Raw genomic sequence first — 20,257 nt, 5'->3', positions numbered from 1 at the left:
TCCTGGATGCTCTCCCTGACATGGTCAAGTTTGGCTGGAGCTTATGCCATCATAGTGGTACTGAACATAGGTAACCTGATCAGAAGGAGCTGAGTGAGAGACGGAGAGAGAAGTCAAGTCAATTGCACATTGAGTTTCTACTATAAATGTTCACGGTTACTTTCTTCTATTACCAAGAGAGATAAGGACAACTGGGTCGGTATATGAACAAGTCTATAAAAGGTGAACTACTAAGTGGTGAGTAGATCAGATTAACTTCCTATACACTTTTAGATGTCTTCAATGATCAATAACTGATTGTAAATATCTGTATTTAAGCAGTGCAGAAATTAATTTCAGTCGATTTTCTGGTACAATTATTGTGCTATGCAATTAGTTATAGATTTTGATTTAATGCAAAGTGTAACAGGACATATCTGACATATCTGCCCACCTGTCTGTATATTTATCAGTCTGTTGCAATATTTTCATAAATAATGAAGTTTACTTTAAACTTTTCCATATTGCCAAGATCAGAATCGGATATACCCTATTAGCTGTTTTCCATCAGCTATAAAGAATGAAGGCATATAAAGAGTATTATGTAATGGAATTTTAATATGATCAAACTTAATTATAAAAATTAATTGCACTGTGAACATGTCAAGTAGCTTTAGGAAAGAGATCATTTTCCAAATCCTCATATCATAAAGGGCTCTCTAAAACAGTATAAATGGTGCTCTGATGTGTTTGTTAGCTGTAGGGGTTGTATGAGAAGAGGAAAAAAGTTTTTGCTTCTTTTTCCCAGTAACAGCACCACTCCTGTCCATGGGTTTTGTCTGGTATTGCAACTAAGGTGCCAAACAGTACAGATTAGCAGATTTTAATTTGTCTGTCATAACTTGTCACAAAAAGGTATTTTATCTTAAATCATTAAAAATCTATTGTTCTCTTATCTTAAAGGGGTTGTTCCACAGTTGTGAGTTATCCCCATCCACAGAATAGGGAATAACGTGCTCATCATTGGGGTCTCATCGCTGAGACCCCCATTGATCTCAAGAACAGGACTCCCATGTTGCTTCTCTGTCCACAACGACATCACTGTGAATGGAGCGCTGATTGAAGATATGTAGTCGGCACTCCACTTATTTCAGGGGGGTTGACGGACATACCCGAGTGGATGCCACTCGGCTATCTATGCTGTCCCATTGAAAGTAATTGGAGTGCTAGTGCGCTTGTGTGACCAGCACTCCATTCAGTCCACAGGATAGGGAATAACTTGCAATTATGGCACAATGAAAGCCTTTGTAAAGTAATTGAAAGGATTAACAAACTGCGTCACAAAAAGTTGTGATAATGCATTAAAAGTTGTCTCAAACTTTTCTGCATCTGTACTTTAGATCATCACAGCACCCCTAGTTTCATATACCGTGTCCATGGACGACACAATCACCTCTCCCCACTAACACGCAACCACAGTCCATGTGATCTGCTCTTGAAACAAGTACTGCAGGAAGTAACCAATGCTTCTTTTTTCAGCTTTTCTTTTGTAGTGTCAGAGAACCTTCTGTCACTTGTTAGTAAAACAAATTTGTAATAATTATTGGAATGTGCAGGTGTTATTATACAATATTTATTGTAAGAAGTGCACATTTTCTCCGACTTGTGTTTCACATGCCTAGTTAGTGGAAAGTGTAACCTGAGGACTGAGTGTAAATAATGGTTGTAACTCCAGAAACTGCATAGGTTAGGAAAGTTACTTGTCTTTGATGCTCAGGTGACAGATCCTTCATGTCATGTTACAGATCCTGTTTCCAAATGTGCGTATTACACTGAAGATGCCCCTTTGTTTGTAATAAGTCAAACATCAGCGATATGACCCTCTATGCCACATAGGGATCCTTCCTACTCCTACATTGGAAAACTGGTAGCAATCACTGGATATGGCTAAACAACTACATTTTCTGTGGATAGTGCTGATGTTGTTACCACTTAAAAGCCAAGGTAAAAAATAATCATTTTCTCACCAATTATATTTGAAGTTTTGAGGAAAATCTATTGACCACTGAAACATTTTTAATGCATGACTTAAAGGAGATGTCCCGCGCCGAAACGGGTTTTTTTTTTTTTAAACCCCCCCCCCCGTTCGGCGCGAGACAACCCCGATGCAGGGGTTAAAAAAACCACCCGCACAGCGCTTACCTGATTCCCGGCGGTCCGGTGACTTCAATACTTACCGCTGAAGATGGCCGCCGGGATCCTCTATCTTCGTGGACCGCAGCTCTTCTGTGCGGTCCACTGCCGATTCCAGCCTCCTGATTGGCTGGAATCGGCACGTGACGGGGCGGAGCTGGGCGGAGCTACACGGAGCCCCATAGAGAACAGCAGAAGACCCGGACTGCGCAAGCGCGGCTAATTTGGCCATCGGAGGCCAAAAATTAGTCGGCTCCATGGAGACGAGGACGCTAGCAACGGAGCAGGTAAGTAAAAAACTTTTTATAACTTCTGTATGGCTCATAATTAATGCACAATGTATATTACAAAGTGCATTATTATGGCCATACAGAAGTGTATAACCCCACTTGCTGCCTCGGGACATCTCCTTTAATATATGCACGCTAAAGTGGTGTGTCTCTTATATCTGGAAATTCATCTAATTTTCACTACAACCCTTGACAGAAGATGTTCATCCAAATCACAGATATGACACAAAACATTGTTTGAACATTCTGGCTCTGTGGAACATATTTCAAACAAATAAAAGTAAATTAAAGTGAAAAAGGTTTGGTACCATGTTTGTAGAGCAAAGTGTGATTGTTCTCAGTGAGAGAAACCAAGTAATCTTGTAGATATGATACCTTTTAATGGCTAACAAAAATACATGATGTTATAGCGAGCTTTCCAACCTATTCAGGGTTCTTCCCTAGCCAGAGGAAAAACCCTGAGTAGATTCGAAAGTAGCCGCTAAAGTAAATTAATTAATGGCAGATGCTTTTCCAGATCAAGTAAGATATGGAATCACTCACTGTTGAGGAAAAATGATACAACCATCAGCAAAAAAAAAAAATCTCAGTTAGGCCGACATGAGCTGGTCGGATTGCACAAGTGGGAGGTCTGTACTGGATTTCTGCTGTGAGCCTGGCCTGCAATCTTGCGTACCTCACTTAATTGTATTGCGGATGACCATGGAGTCTTGCAGGCGATCATGTGCAGTACAGTTTTTTCTGGATTTCTTGTGCTGTCGCTTAGCGATGTTGCGGGTACCCGCAGCCCATATCCAATGGTAATTGGGTATGGCCTGTGGGTCGGACACCTACATTGACATTAATGGAGTCTGTCTGAGCAGATTCCGCAGTAAAATATAGCATGCTGAGATTTTTCTTGCTTTCGTGAAATACACAATTTGTATCCGCAAGTGTGAAGGAAAATTCGAAAATGCATGTCTTTCAATGCCTACTTTTTACTGCGGAAAGTCCGCGTGGACCCCGATAGCGGAATCTGCAATTTAAATCTGGTCGTCTGAGCCTGGCCTTAGTACATAGCCTGGATCCTTTAAGACTTGGACTTCACTACTGATAAACAATATTCTACATCAGACTGGTTCCAACATTATTGAAAGATGAGCTTTACAGAATGGAGCTGATGCAGTATGTCGGCTGCGATCAGGAAGTGGAGCGAAGGGGATGTCAAAACCGTCGCCCTGGCCCATGTGACTATGCCCTGTCATTCAGCACTGGGTGCCGATAAATGCTTTCTTCCTGTCGCTGCAAAAGGCTCATAAGGTGTTGTCTGTCAGTGGTCTCAGTGTATTATGTGGCCTTTTTCACAAACCTGCTACAACTTCTGTGGTGTATGGACTGATTGGCCGACTGGGAAGTATTTCCCCTAGCTGACTAATCAGCCATAATGGAAGTGTATTTATTCTGGCCTGCCTCTACATGGGCGCTGGTTATTGTCCTGCCTGATATGTTTGGTGAAACAATGGACTTCTATCAGCTAAGTACCTATGGTTATTTATGCTGTATAGGGCTTATTCTCTTCTATCTTATACTGTGCTATATGCATTGCTCTTTGCATCTGCATACAACATCTTCACTATCCTCCATCTAGGGATAAACTTGGCCCCCTATGTTCCTAACGTGTCGCCATCCCTATCAGAGTGACCGCCCTGCTTCTAGACAGGGTCTGCCACACCAAAGCTGGTTAGGGATGGCGTTCCCATTTCCTGAATATCTGTTACTGTTACTTTCCCTATTTTGTGTTCACCACGTCTTGGTAAAAATACACATGTCTATATTGGTCTGTTGTGGACATCATTAATTATGTCTTGGTTTGACATGTTGGTGAGGTCCTTGGAGTATGTCATACCTGCACCCTGCATGTATGTAACAAGAGCCTTGTTATGTTTCAGATTTTTCTACCGTAAATTTTCAATCACTTTACTTTCCAAACGTTTGCTGGCCATGGGATTAAACTGATATGCTTTCGCACAATTATCTCTGTTTAAGATGCATTCTCATCCTGAAAAATCACTTCCTCATCACCAAACCTATTTTCTATTAATGTAAAGTGCCCTACATTTCTGTGTTCACCCATTCAATGACTGATTGGTAATGACTGCCATTTCTATTGGTCCTTTGCCTGACATGCATCCCCATAACAAGAATGAGTGGGGGAATTTGATTATTTTCTACAGGCTGTCATCTTTATGTGTTTAATCAGCAGGACACTAAACAACAAGTTCAGCATCATCTCCTTGGCCAATGCAGATTGGTGATTCATCACTGAATATCGCTTTCATCCATCATCCACATGCCATGATTCTTCTCTTTAGCCCATTGTAACCTCTCTTTCTTCTGTCTAGGTGTAAGAGTTCATTTTCATTTTGATTTTCTATATGTAAATCTCATTTAATTCAGAAACTTTCTTTTAGTTCTGTCCAAAACCACCCATTTGTTTCGTAGCACATTTTCTATTTTCAAGTCATATTTAGAGATGAGCGAGCGTGCTCGGTTAAGGCAGTTACTCGAGCGAGCATCGGTCTTTTCGAGTAACTGATGGCGGGAGGAGCGGGGGGGAGGGGGAAGTGAAAGAGACCTCTCTCCCCCCCCCCTCACAACCCCACGCTCACCCCGCCCTGCCCCCCCGGCCGAATTTTCTCGGACGCGCATGCAGTTTCTCGAAAAGACCGATGCTCGCTCGAGTTACTGCCTTAACCGAGTGTGCTCGCTCATCTCTGCGTTTTCTATCCTGACACTTTGGTGTCTTTGTTCTACTTCTATGTTTTCTTTTATAAACTTCCAATTTTGTTTATACTTGCACCAAATTTGACACACTTATAAAGGCCCTTTTACACACGATTCTCTTTCTGAAAGTCATTTAAGCGAGCGAAAATGAACGATAATCGTTCAGTGAAAACACAGACAATGATCAAAGATGAATCATAATTCATTCGCTTATCATTCATCATTTATTTCATGCAAGTTGGCTTGTCTGCTAATTGTTCAGTTTAAACACTGATCTTTTAGTCATTCTCATTCACTGGTATAGTGAATGTGAACAAGCAAATGATGTATCAACCTCTATAAAGATTCTGCACAAGTGAATGAGTGAATTCTGACATCATTTTCTCATTCCAATGATAAATCACCCTAACTTGAAACAGTCAACATTGTTTCCCACACTCTCTGTTGCATTTACATCTTGAAGGGGGTTTTCTAATCCTTTCCATTATTTCAATTAACAGCTCTGTTCTTGGAGCTATGTTTGCTTTCAATTAGCCAAATGCAACAGCTACATAAGCGCTCCCTTTAAATTGTAGACTAATCTGCCTTTTTAAATTGTGGTGGTATTTGTTTTAAGTCTCTTTTACATGGCGGTGTTTTAGTCAGTATTTTGCATGAATATTTGTAAGCTAAAAACAGGAGTGGGTTCATAAATAACTTTGAAATGCAATTTACAAGGTATTTTTTTCTTTATATTGAGTGATTCCATAATTTTTTTGTTTAGTTAATCTGGAAAACATATAAAGTTACCATACATAAATTACTTTGATTCTTTAAGGTCTGTGTCACAAAGCCAGAAAGTTCAGCTATTAAACAAACATAATTTTGTGCTATATCTGTGATTTGTCATTCTCTGCAATGTAAAATAAGCTGGATGATCTCCTTTAAGTGTATATAATTATTGCGGCAGATTGTATGTGAAGGATTGTCAAACTGATAAAAGTGGAATGAGATGGTTGTATGGCAGTGAATTGTGACTGTTCTTTTTATTTCTTTGCTGCTAAGCTATTTTACATACATCTAGGGCATATATATACAACATATATTAGCTGATATACCTGACTTCGCCTGAGTTATTTTTGGTACAAGTATTTACCTGTTGTTTGCACTGAAAATTTTCATGAAGTTGTGGTTATTTCAGAGGACCCAAGGAATAAAATATGTATACACATAGAGGAGCATTAGATTCTCCTCAGACTGCATGTACTGATGTCCCTCTGCAGAATATGCCACTCCTGCCACTCTCCTCACTTTTTACCCTTAAATAAAATACCCCTTTTATTCAAATGTATCCCCAGACTGAAGGTTGCAGCCCTGTCTTAGCCTTAAAGGCATGCTCCATCCCTGCAGTCCATGGCCACTTCCTTATGGAAGACTTTCAATATATGAACATAGAGGTCAGTTAAGGCCCTTTTACACACAACGATTATTGCTCAAAAACCATCTTTTGAGTGGCTAATCGTTGTGTGTAAATGTGTGCCCATGGTGCACTTACCGTGCACTTTTCGGCCATTGCTGAGTTCAGCTCAGCTTAAAATCCGTAGTACCTGATAAGAGGGACCTGACTGCTCCGCAGGCAGCGCTGATAACATTCTTTCAGCACCTGTCATGCTGGAAGTATTTAGATAACAGACCACCCACTCTTCTCTAAATATATGCAAATGAAGCTAGCTATCTACTAATGGACTGATTAGCCCATTGGTAGCTAATGCAAAATGATTGCTCAAAACTGTCATAATGGGGCTTTAGATTGTTCTTAGTACATACACATAGAGGTGAGGTAGATTCTCCTCAGTATACAAATCATTTCCCTAGGCTTTATGGTTTCCGAGAAAAGAACTGTTATGTATCACAGTTTTTCACACTTAGAATTGAATATTGAAGTTGCAACCGCTTTACTTTTCCTATTAGGATGTAAAGAATGGTCATGGCAAATTTCTTCTTTGTGTAGTTCACATGTGTGTTATTAGTTACATCACATAGAGGGTCACTTACTTTCGCACTTAGAATTAAATAATCAAGTTGCGACCACTTTACTTTTCCTATTTAGAACCTCAGCAATGGCTGTGGGGGGCCTTGTAGTTGCACCGTACATGAATGTAACAATATATTGCTATACATTACATATAATGGGAATGATAAGTATATCTGTCTTCTTGACTAATACAGAGAGCCAAGTATTAGAACAAAGCAATTTTGAAAAGATCCTTTCCATCTGGAAGTTGAAATTGAAGCATCCTCCTTCCCTTGTTTCTAATTTGAGGGCACAACTAAATGCTTTGGAGATACATTCTTTACTGGATAAAATGGTGCTTAAGTTTGAATCGCTGTGGACTTCACCAGACCAAGCACCATCGTTTTTTAATCCTCCAAGAAACAAAGTAAAGCAAAATCGACTGTCTGAGTTCTTACACAATATTTCAGCATACTTGCAGAATCAAGAATCTCATGAACAAGAGGCTGAAAGATGGAACAATCTAGTGAATCAGTTTCTCCAGGTTCCACCAGAGAGGTCTTCGGCATTACCGATTATTAAGCTTCAGGACTTTCTTGTCTCTCTGAGAGGAAGTCAGAATTGGAGCGTTTTCCTAAGCTTCATTCAGAGCATTTTTAAATCGATTAACAGCAACCAGAATGCTGCTCAGCTTTTAGGACAGAACTGGGAAATGCTCAGCGGGCTGCTGGATACAATGTTTCAAGCTTTCCTAAGCGGTACCTTAACTCAGACCAGTACAACTCTTCAAGGGGTTTTATGTTCTCTTATGGGACACCATAACTGTGCTTTTCTCCCCGAGCAGTTTGCAAGGCTCCTGCTACCATTGGAGGCCAATAACTGGAGGCCAGTAGTGAATCTACAGTCTGGGAGCTCTGTTGCATCACATGGGAATTATAGGCCTTTTAGCATGCTGGTTGAATCCTTAAAAGACAAACAGTTTAACTTCAGTAGATCAAGTCCTGGGTCTGCACAAGAGGAAGTACAAAACGTCTTGGAAATATTATATCGTTCAAGGGAAAAGGAAAAAGGAACCAAAGTTGCTGACTCAGATAGTGTTCCAGAGGATGTGGTTTGGGAAGTATTAGAGGACCTGCGCTACAGTCTCATGAAAAAGATGGAGAGGTCTGTATATGACAACTTGAATAGGAAAGTTTCCCGAATGGCAGGGACATTGATGCATAGGGTGTCTTCAGTAATTGGAATGCCTCATGCTGATCCGAATGGAAGATGCTTGGTAGGTGAGTCAATGTGAATGTGGGCATCATAATTGACACTATTGCTGTTTATCAAATTCAAAAGCTTACAGCCAAATTTTTCTTCGTTTCACAGGTAACCTGCAGCAGTTACTCTTGTGGTAAGTTTAAAAGACAACACTTTATAAATGCAATAGAGTTTTTCAGCAATCTTCCTCCTGCTTTTGGGATCTGTAGAGACAGAATGGGGACCATCACATCCCAAAAAGGTTGAATCTAGCAATAGTAAATATCCAGCTGTATTTAGGGCCCATTCACATCTGTGTCAGAGGTTCAATTCTAAGCACCGATTTGGAAAAAAATTCCCTAAAAAATAGACCAAAGTGAGAAAAAATGACACAAAAAAGAAGTAATACATTTTAGAACTGCCTACTAACCTACAGCTAGATGTGGTATTTTGTGTTAAAAAAGGCAACAAATGTATTTTGTTTTGCTTTTTAAAAGCTGTGGCATCAGCCTATGGCCTTATTGACATCTACACCTGGAGTTTCAGCAGATTTCTATTGTATGGCTGCCACCTTGGAGCCGAACAATAAAAATACCAGAACCCCCAGATCTGGTACATGCTGGAGCCATAAAATGCTGAATGGAGCTTAACAACGCTGAATGGATCCCATTGACTATAATGGGGTCTGTCTGACTTCCTGCATTCCAACATTTTGCCAGGTGAAATAGCACAGCATCTTGTGCTATTTTGTCTGGGATTACGCCTTCTCTGTGCTAAGTATCGCCGGGCACTCTATTGGTGACACTAAGCGTGACTCCCTTTATCTGTTGCACAATTGGAAGTCTGCAGTCCTCTTAGCATCCAAGATTGCAGTGTTCCAGCAACAATTTTCTCAGACAACATTTTACTGAGTTGTTTCTTATCCAGACTCATAGAAATGAAGTTGTAACAATACAGTCTCTTCTGGAAAAGCTCTCGCATCTCCTGATGATCCACCACTGAGCGGTGAAACGCATCGAGTTGGTAGAGCGAGTAGAGCTTAGAAATTCGAGCTTTCTGGTATCATTTTGTGAGTCTATCAACCTGAGACCATATTCGAGAGTCTCAGTTGTGATATTGGTCCCATTTAGAACCATGGGGTCCATACATCGGTGACAGATTTCTTTCTCTCTTGACTATTTGTGTGAGTGTTGTATATGTTTGTCTCTGCTCCACGGAGCTTGTGCCCTATGTGTGCACGGTTTTAATATACTTTACATAAATATTCTGTGAAAGTGCTTACTAATATTATAGACTTTCCTGGACTCTGAGAATTGTTAATGAATTCTTCATGCATTGGTGAACACAGGATTTTGTCGGTACACTTCCTTCACCATACTTATTCCGAAATGCTTATTGTAATTATTTATATGAACCCGTTTGCCAGTATTGACAAACAGTAAACACTTGCTGTTCAACTGAGTGCATGCTAGTGGCACATCAAGTCAAAAGCCAATTTGATGGTCGCATCTCGACATCAAGAGTACAGTCCACTTCATTGAGAGGTGTGATGATGCAATAGACAAAAGGCGAGATTTATGAAACTGTCTAAAACAAAAACTGTCTTTGTTGCCTATAACAACCAGTCACAGCTCAGCTTTCATTCCTTATAATGCTCTTGAAAAATTCATGCTACTCTGTTATTGGTTGCCATGAACAACAAAGACAGTCTTTTTTTAAACAGTTTTCATAAATCTGCTTTATAATCTTCATCCAAATCACTTTTCATAGGGAATAGAGATGAGCGAACCTACTCGGTTCGGGTGTTTTTGCACTCGAGCACTGCTTTTTCTGAGTAACTCACTGCTCGGACGAAAAGATTCGGGGGGCTCCGGGGGGGGGGCAGCGTGGTGGAGCGGGGGGTAGCAGTGGGGAACAGGGGGGAACTCTCTCTCTCCCCCCCCCCACACCCCTCTGCAACCCCCCGCTCACCCCCGGCGCCCCCTGAATCTTTTCGTCCGAGTAGTGAGTTACTCGGAAAAAGCGGTGCTCTAGTTCAAAAACACCCGAACCGAGTAGATTCGCTCATCTCTAATAGAGAACCATTCAAACATTAAAAAGTTTTAATATTTGGGTTCTTAGCGGGAGAACCCCCCTGTAGTCAAATGAGCTATTTAATAGAAGAAGGAACTATTTACCTGTTTCTCTTTTCTACACAGGGGCATAAAACACAATATTACATGGAACACACAGTCTCTAGGATTTACATCCACAAGTTTCCCATCAACTCCTCCAATCCTGACATGTACTAAGCCTGCTGGGAATATTTTCAATGGAACGCATAATGTCACAAAGAGATCACAGGCTGATCTATGGGAAGAGCCGCAATCCTATACTGAAGTACTAGAGGCTGTATGCAATGACACGATCCCAGGGCTCCCGGGTGTCTCCAACTTCACAGTGTTTCTGTATTGTAATGTGTATAATGCTACAGGATACTCTGTAGACACGTCATATGATCTACAGGCCGCCTGCTCCGATGCGGCTTGGTACCTAGCGTCCATGGAAGAAGATTCCTTTTGGATATGGGTGTGCAGGGAATATTTTCCACTTGAATTTAATATTACTGTTTGCAATAATATATCATTTCCTATACACAACAAAGAATTAACATTAATGACCAACTTATGCACTAATGGCTACAATAGCTCTGAGGCGATCAGAGAACTGAGGAACAACATCAAGTGTTCAGATATGTGGCAAGGAGCATCTATGAACCCAAAGGCATTGAAAACATGTCTGTTTGACAATAAAACCATCATGTTGGAGAAAGTGTGCAGTAATGACTCACTCTCCGGCATGCCGGAAGAAAGTAGAGTATGGGTGTCCAGACTTTGCAATAGTCAGATGCTAAAAACAAATATAACTAGGTCTACTTGTAATTACAAGGCATGGGGCATCAACACTTTCAGTAATGTTACTTTGGTGGAAGAATGTAAGGGGATAAATATTCAAGAGTTTACGGATCTTGTCTGCCGAAACGCCTCTTTGTATTTTGCCCTAAAATCGGTTCATCCTTGGATTGCTGATCAGTGTTGGAAGAACATCTCACTAGATGGCAAATGTTTCCTTCAGAGACTTGCAGATGTTCTCCCACTGTCCTCCAGCTTTGATTCCTCACAACTATGTAAAAATCCTATCTCCTACATCATGGGCCTGGTTTCTCAGCTCTCCCAGTGTGACAGTGAATCCTATGGCTGGGCTTCAAATGTACAGTATCTCCTTAAGGTGCTGGATTTTCTCTTCTCTCTTTCAGACTTGGATCAGATAGGTAAGGAAACAAGGGATAGACTTGGAGAGGCCATTCTCCTCTCTAGCCTGCTGGATAATAGCTCTTTCTGGACTTCTTTCAAGATGAACTCCTCAATGAGCATCCTGCAGACTGTCGAATTGTATCTAGAAAAAGAGAGCAGTGAATCTGACAAGGAAGATCTCCTTAGCTGCTTTAGTGTGAGTTATCTTTTTGCATTTAAATGGTTGTTTTCAATGTTGCCGTCATATATTACAACTTAGGGCTCCTTCACACAGGCGTATTTTGTGAGCCAAAACCAGGAGCGGGTACAAAATATGGAAGAAATGCAAATCTTTCCATTATGCTTTCTTTCTGTACGTTCCACTACTGATTTTTTGGTCACAAAATACTGGTGAAAAATACGCCTGTATGAAGTAGCGCTTAGTTGTTCCTTATGGTATGTTCTCAAGACAGCTGATACATGTGGTATCTACTAGCACACTTCGCGCTTGCAGAATGACTGCTAGAATGTGATTTGTTGCTGTTAGTAACAATCACACTCTTTCTTTGCACTGTTTAGTAAATAGGCAGCATTAAACCATGTTTTTAAGAGGACTACACTGAGATAGAGTCTGCTTACTATAAGAAACACCTCTCAGACAATATTTTTTTTAACCTTTTAACCCTTTCCAATCCACTGTCTGACGTCTAAAGACATTATGATTTAAGGCTGTACAGCTCCAATGTCGGAAGATGTCCGTCGGGGTTCTCTTACTGTATATTGCCAGCCTCTCTGCTGTTGGAGCCTATCCAACGTGTCACCTCATGCAGTACTGGCTTTAGCCAGCATATAGCGCCGTTGTATAACAGCAGAAAAAGGGTAAGCCCTCTAGGAAAACCAGGATACAAATTGAATTGGAAAGGGTTAACAAGGTGTAGAGCAAAAATAGTGTAATACAGTGTTGGGGCGCCCACCCACTGGCGTTTGCGATTTTCGTGCGTGAAAAATGCAGCGTTTTCCACGCGTTTTTGGCGCGTTTTCCGCGGCGGTTTTCGCGGCTTTTTCGCGCCTTTTCCGTTAATTTCCATTGACATTCATGGGTGCATTAAGAGAAAAATAAGGACACATATGCAACTGACAGTTCCTATGTTAAAAATTGCAACGGACTGAAAAAAAAAACGCAAGTGGACAGGAACACATTCAATTCTAATTGCTCTTGAGAAAAAACGCAAAACGCAAAGGAAAAAAAATCGCCAGTGGGTGGGAGCCCTTAGTCAGAAAAATCCCTGCAGTGATAAATACTCTTGTATAAAAAAAGACAAAAGTATTATAGAGGTGAGACCTTTATTGGCTAACCAGAAATAATTATAGAGGCAAGCTTTCAAGGCTACTTAAAGGGGTTCTGTCATTAAAAAGCAAAAATTCTATGCTGACCTCATGTAAGCTGTCTCTGCAAGAGAGCAGCATTCCTTTCTAGCCAGTGAATGCTACGTCACAGGGGTGTGACCTTCACTGACCTGCAGGAAGAAGAATGCGAGAAGTGCATGCTTTATAACAAGGAGAAGAGAATCCAGATGGCTTGCCGTGAGCAGGCACGGGGAACTGGTTCAGATCAGTGAGAATAAAGGCCCTACACTTGTTCCTGCACATACTCGCTCACTTGTGTAAATAGCATGCCCCGACTAAACGATAAATGAGAGCGATAATCTTCAGATTTTCGCTGGATGCGGCATCTGAATGATTTATCGTCCCGTGTAAAAGGTCCCTAAGTCCTATAACTTTGGTTTAAAATTCTTTAAATGCTGTGCTCTTCCTCTCATTCATTATCTTGCCTCTCTTGAAATGTAAATTAATCACACTAAAGGCCCATTTAGACACAACAATTATCGCTCAAAATACGCTCAAAAGCCATCTTTTAAGTGATAATCGTTGTCTAAACGCGCTGCCATCATGTACTATTCATTCATCAGGGATTTCTAGCAAGTTAAAAGTCAGGGATGAGTTTTATCAGTGCCACAAGCTGAGTTCTCAGTGGGATACCAGCTGATAGCATTCTTTCAGCTGGTATCTCACACAGAGCTCCCAGCGATAGCTCCCAGAACAAACCAGCTCCTGCTGTTCTCGGTGCTATCAGCTCAGCCGGATACCAGCTGACAGCTCAGAGAACAAAGCAGCTGTTTGCATATACAAAGCAGCTGCTGTTCTCTGAGTTATCATGCTCCGCCTGCATTTAACTCTTAAGTAGCTAATTAGCTACTTAAAAGTTTATCCAAAGATGATCGCTCAAAACTATCACTCAAACTATCATTTGAGTGATTTTTGAGCGATCTGTCAGTGTAAATGGGCCTTAAGTCTCTGTTCTGTTGTGTATATTGTTTTCTCAGATATCATTTAACTATGCCTGATGAAGGGGCATTAAGTAGCCTCAAAAGCTTGCATATATAAGTTTTCTGGTCAGCCAATAACGCTATCATTTCTATAATACTTTTTATCATATGGGGATTTCAGCATTTTATAAAATAATTATTAGGTTTTTAGAAAGCAAGCAATTGTTTAGCATGTACGGTTGTATCTTGGAGATACTTTCAAAGGAGTGAAGAGTCTATTAATGAATTTATTTTTCCTCACAGCCGGTTCTGTGGGACCTCATCCAGAAGGAAGAAAATGCTACTGCGTTTGAAATTCTCCTCCAGGTATTATACCTATATGCATTTGTTAATTTAAGGAATAGAGATGAGCGAACGTACTCGTCCGAGCTTGATACTCGTTCGAGTATTAGCGTGTTCGAGATGCTCGTTACTAGAGGCGAGCACCAAGCGATGTTCGAGTTACTTTCACTTTCATCTCTGAGACGTTAGCGCGCTTTTCTGGCCAATAGAAAGACAGGGAAGGCATTACAAATTCCCCCTTCGACGTTCAAGCCCTATACCCCCCTCCTGCAATGAGTGGCTGGCGAGATCAGGTGTCACCCGAGTATATAAATCGGCCCCTCCCGCGGCTCGCCACAGATGCATTCTGACAGAGATCAGGGAAAGTGCTGCTGATGCCAGAGCTGCTATAGGGAGAGCGTTAGGAGTGATTTTAGGCTTCAAGAACCCCAACGGTCCTTCTTAGGGCCACATCTGACCGTGTGCAGTACTGTTGAGGCTGCTTTTAGCAGTGTTGCACAATTTTTTTTTTTGTATATCGGGCATGCAGAGCATTGCGTCCTCAGTCTGCAGTCATTGTACAGAGTATAGGGCCAGTACTGGTGAGGCAGGGAAAGAGATATCCAGGCTATATAGGCAGTGGGCTTTTTCAAAAAAATTGGGGAAAAATACTATTTTTGGGCTGCCTGTGACCGTCTTCAGTTTACTGCGTGTCTGCTGGGGGTAGTAGTCCTAATTAATACGCAGCTAAGCGTTACAGCAGGCTTGCGCAAAATTGTTTCCTGGGTCTGCTGTCTCTGTTACATCACCGCCGTCATCCCGCCAGAGGGAAACAGTATACATAATATTATACGCTGCCTACAGTATCTGTCTGCTGGGGGTAGTAGTCCTAATTAATACGCAGCTAAGCGTTTCAGCAGGCTTGCGCAAAATTGTTTCCTGGGTCTGCTGTCTCTGTTACATCACCGCCATCATCCCGTCAGAGGGAAACAGTATACATAATATTATACGCTGCCTACAGTATCTGTCTGCTGGGGGTAGTAGTCCTAATTAATACGCAGCTAAGCGTTTCAGCAGGCTTGCGCAAAATTGTTTCCTGGGTCTGCTGTCTCTGTTACATCACCGCCATCATCCCGTCAGAGGGAAACAGTATACATAATATTATACGCTGCCTACAGTATCTGTCTGCTGGGGGTAGTAGTCCTAATTAATACGCAGCTAAGCATTACAGCAGGCTTGCGCAAAATTGTTTCCTGGATCTGCTGTCTCTGTTACATGATCGCCGTCATCCCGCCAGAGGGAAACAGTATACATAATATTATACGCTGCCTACAGTATCTGTCTGCTGTATCAGCTCAGCATTTTAAAAAAATAGAAGCAAAATACTTAAGGCCTACTACTGGCCACTTGACTGCTTCTGCGCTGTGAATTCCATTAGCTCAGTCATACGCACCTACGTCTCACTACAGGCGTGCGCAAAATTGTTTCCTGGCTCTGCTGTGCGTTCCGTAAGGGAAGTCAGCCTCCAACCACAGGCCAATAAGCGGCACATTTAATTACAGCGTTCTGTTTCTGCACTACTGGTAATACAGCATGCTGAGGGGTAGGGGTAAGCCTAGAGGACGTGGACGTGGGCGAGGACGCGGAGACCCAAGTGAGGGTGTGGGCACAGGCCGAGCTCCTGATCCAGGTGTATCGCAGCCGACTGTTGCGGGATTAGGAGAGAAGCACGTTTCTGGCGTCCCCACATTCATCTCACAATTAATGGGTCCACGCGGTAGACCTTTATTAGAAAATGAGCAGTGTGAGCAGGTCCTGTCGTGGATGGCAGAAAGTGCATCCAGCAATCTATCGACCACCCAGAATTCTGCGCCGTCCACTGCTGCAACTCTGAATCCTCTGGCTGCTTCTCCTCCTTCCTCCCAGCCTCCTCACTCCATTACAATGACACATTCTGCCCCTGCCCAGAATGGCCAGCAATGGTTCCTCTCCCACCGGAGGAGTTTGTCGTGACCGATGCCCAACCTTTGGAAAGTTCCCGGGGGCCGGGGATGAGGCTGGGGACTTCCGGCAACTGTCTCAAGAGCTTTCAGTGGGTGAGGAGGACGATGACGATGAGACACAGTTGTCTATCAGTGAGGTAGTAGTAAGGGCATTAAGTCCGAGGGAGGAGCGCACAGAGGATTCGGAGGAAGAGCAGCAGGACGATGAGGTGACTGACCCCACCTGGTTTGCTACGCCTACTGAGGACAGGTCTTCAGAGGGGGAGGCAAGTGCAGCAGCAGGGCAGGTTGGAAGAGGCAGTGCGGTGGCCAGGGGTAGAGGCAGGGCCAGACCGAATAATCCACCAACTGTTTCCCAAAGCGCCCCCTCGCGCCATGCCACCCTGCAGAGGCCGAGGTGCTCAAAGGTCGGGCAGTTTTTCACTGAGAGTGCAGACGACCGACGAACAGTGGTGTGCAACCTTTGTCGCGCCAAGATCAGCCGGGGAGCCACCACCACCAGCCTCACCACACCAGCATGCGCAGACATATGATGGCCAAGCACCCCACAAGGTGGGACGAAGGCCGTTCACCGCCTCCGGTTTGCACCGTTGCCTCTCCCCCTGTGCCCCAACCTGCCACTGAGATCCAACCCCCCTCTCAGGACACAGGCACTACCGTCTCCTGGCCTGCACCCACACCCTCAACTCCGCTGACCTCGGCCCCATCCACCAATGTCTCTCAGCGCACCATCCAGCCGTCGCTAGCGCAAGTGTTGGAGCGCAAGCCCAAGTACGCCGCCACGCACCCGCACGCTCAAGCGTTAAACGTGCACATAGCCAAATTAATCAGCCTGGAGATGCTGCCGTATAGGGTTGTGGAAACGGAGGCTTTCAAAGGTATGATGGCGGCCGCGGCCCCGCGCTACTCGGTTCCCAGTCGCCACTACTTTTCCCGATGTGCCATCCCAGCCCTGCACGACCACGTCTCCCGCAACATTGTACGCGCCCTCACCAACGCGGTTACTGCCAAGGTCCACTTAACAACGGACACGTGGACAAGCACAGGCGGGCAGGGCCACTATATCTCCCTGACGGCACATTGGGTGAATTTAGTGGAGGCTGGGACAGAGTCAGAGCCTGGGACCGCTCACGCCCTACCCACCCCCAGAATTGCGGGCCCCAGCTCGGTGGTGGTATCTGCGGCGGTGTATGCTTCCTCCACTAAACCACCCTCCTCCTCCTCCTCCTCCTACGCAACCTCTGTCTCGCAATCAAGATGTGTCAGCAACAGCACGTCCCAGCAGTCGGTGTCGCGCGGCACGGCAGCACAGCGGTGGGCAAGCGTCAGCAGGCCGTGCTGAAACTACTCAGCTTAGGAGAGAAGAGGCACACGGCCCACGAACTGCTGCAGGGTCTGACAGAGCAGACCGACCGCTGGCTTGCGCCGCTGAGCCTCCAACCGGGCATGGTCGTGTGTGACAACGGCCGTAACCTGGTGTCGGCTCTGCAGCTCGGCAGCCTCACGCACGTGCCATGCCTGGCCCACGTCTTTAATTTGGTGGTTCAGCGCTTTCTGAAAAGCTACCCACGCTTGTCAGACCTGCTCGGAAAGGTGCGCCGACTCTGCGCACATTTCTGCAAGTCCCACACGGACGCTGCCACCCTGCACACCCTGCAACATCGGTTTAATCTGCCAGTGCACCGACTGCTGTGCGACGTGCCCACACGGTGGAACTCTACGCTCCACATGTTGGCCAGGCTCTATGAGCAGCATAGAGCTATAGTGGAATACCAACTCCAACATGGGCGGCGCAGTGGGAGTCAGCCTCCTCAATTCTTTACAGAAGAGTGGGCCTGGTTGGCAGACATCTGCCAGGTCCTTGGAAACTTTGAGGAGTCTACCCAGATGGTGAGCGGCGATGCTGCAATCATTAGCGTCACCATTCCTCTGCTATGCCTCTTGAGAAGTTCCCTGCAAAGCATAAAGGCAGACGCTTTGCGCTCAGAAACAGAGGCGGGGGAAGACAGTATGTCGCTGGATAGTCAGAGCACCCTCCTGTCTATATCTCAGCGCGTTGAGGAGGAGGAGGAGGGGGAGGAGGATGAGGAGGAGGGGGAGGAGGATGAGGAGGAGGGGGAAGAGACAGCTTGGCCCACTGCTGAGGGTACCCATGCTGCTTGCCTGTCATCCTTTCAGCATGTATGGCCTGAGGAGGAGGTGGAGGAGGAGTAGGAGGATCCTGAAAGTGATCTTCCTAGTGAGGACAGCCATGTGTTGCGTACAGGTACCCTGGCACACATGGCTGACTTCATGTTAGGATGCCTTTCTCGTGACCCTCGCGTTACACGCATTCTGGCCACTACGGATTACTGGGTGTACACACTGCTCGACCCACGGTATAAGGAGAACCTTTCCACTCTCATACCCGAAGAGGAAAGGGGTTCGAGAGTGTTGCTATACCACAGGACCCTGGCGGACAAGCTGATGGTAAAATTCCCATCCGACAGCGCTAGTGGCAGAAGGCGCAGTTCCGAGGGCCAGGTAGCAGGGGAGGCGCAGAGATCAGGCAGCATGTACAGCACAGGCAGAGGAACACTCTCTAAGGCCTTTGACAGCTTTCTGGCTCCCCAGCAAGACTGTGTCACCGCTCCCCAGTCAAGGCTGAGTCGGCGGGAGCACTGTAAAAGGATGGTGAGGGAGTACGTAGCCGATCGCACGACCGTCCTCCATGACGCCTCTGCCCCCTACAACTACTGGGTGTCGAAGCTGGACACGTGGCCTGAACTCGCGCTCTATGCCCTGGAGGTGCTTGCTTGTCCTGCGGCTAGTGTCTTGTCAGAGAGGGTGTTTAGTGCGGCTGGGGGAATCATCACAGATAAGCGTACCCGCCTGTCAACCGACAGTGCCAACAGGCTTACACTCATAAAGATGAACAAAGCCTGGATTTCCCCAGACTTTTCTTCTCCACCAGCGGACAGCAGCGATACCTAAACAATACATAGGCTGCACCAGCGGACAGCAGCGGTACCTAAACAATACGTAGGCTGCACCCGCGGATGGAAGCATCGTTCTCTATCACCATCAAAAACGGGGACCTTTTAGCTTCATCAATCTGTGTATTATATTCATCCTCCTCCTCCTGCTCCTCCTCCTGAAACCTCACGTAATCACGCCGAACGGGCAATTTTTCTTAGGCCCACAAGGCTCAGTCATATAATTTTTGTAAACAATTTTTATATGTTTCAATGCTCATTAAAGCGTTGAAACATACACCTGAACCAATTTTTATTTTAACTGGGCTGCCTCCAGGCCTAGTTACAAATTAAGCCACATTAACCAAAGCGATTAATGGGTTTCACCTGCCCTCTTGGTTGGGCATGGGCAATTTTTCTGAGGTACATTAGTACTGTTGGTACACCAATTTTTTGGGGCCCTCGCCTACAGTGTAATCCAATTAATTTTTTGCCCACCTGCATTAAAGCTGACGTTACATCAGCTGTGCTGGGCACTGCAATGGGATATATTTATGTACTGCCGGTGACTTCCTGGCACCCACCCATGCTGTCGGTCCACACGGAGTTGTAACTGCATGTGTCCACTTCTAAAGAACCCCAGTCTGACTGGGGCATGCAGTGTGGGCCGAAGCCCACCTGCATTAAACATGACATTACCTCAGCTGTGCTGGGCACTGCAATGGGATATATTTATGTACCGCCGGTGGCTTCCTGGCACCCTCCAATGCTGTCGGCCCACATGGAGTTCTAACTGCATGTGTCCACTTCTAAAGAACCCCAGTCTGACTGGGGCATGCAGTGTGGGCCGAAGCCCACCTGCATTAAACATGACATTACCTCAGCTGTGATGGGCAATGCAATGGGATATATTTATGTAC

General features: G+C 44.5%; 1 protein-coding gene across 1 annotated transcript in view; it reads left to right on the top strand.

Moving 5' to 3' along the window:
* Positions 1-7,399: 7,399 nt before the first annotated feature.
* Positions 7,400-20,257, top strand: part of STRC (stereocilin) — a 66,505-nt gene continuing 53,647 nt past the window's right edge. Inside the window, exons 1-4 of the mRNA XM_066589385.1 lie at positions 7,400-8,498; positions 8,590-8,614; positions 10,659-11,949; positions 14,363-14,425. Coding sequence (XP_066445482.1) covers positions 7,400-8,498; positions 8,590-8,614; positions 10,659-11,949; positions 14,363-14,425 — 2,478 coding nt within the window. The remainder of the gene's footprint in view (positions 8,499-8,589; positions 8,615-10,658; positions 11,950-14,362; positions 14,426-20,257) is intronic.

This window comes from Eleutherodactylus coqui, chromosome 2 (genome assembly GCF_035609145.1).
Source record: "Eleutherodactylus coqui strain aEleCoq1 chromosome 2, aEleCoq1.hap1, whole genome shotgun sequence".
NCBI lineage: Eukaryota > Metazoa > Chordata > Amphibia > Anura > Eleutherodactylidae > Eleutherodactylus > Eleutherodactylus coqui.
Note: the sequence above shows the minus strand (reverse complement) of the source record. Positions and strands in the feature narration are given on the sequence as shown.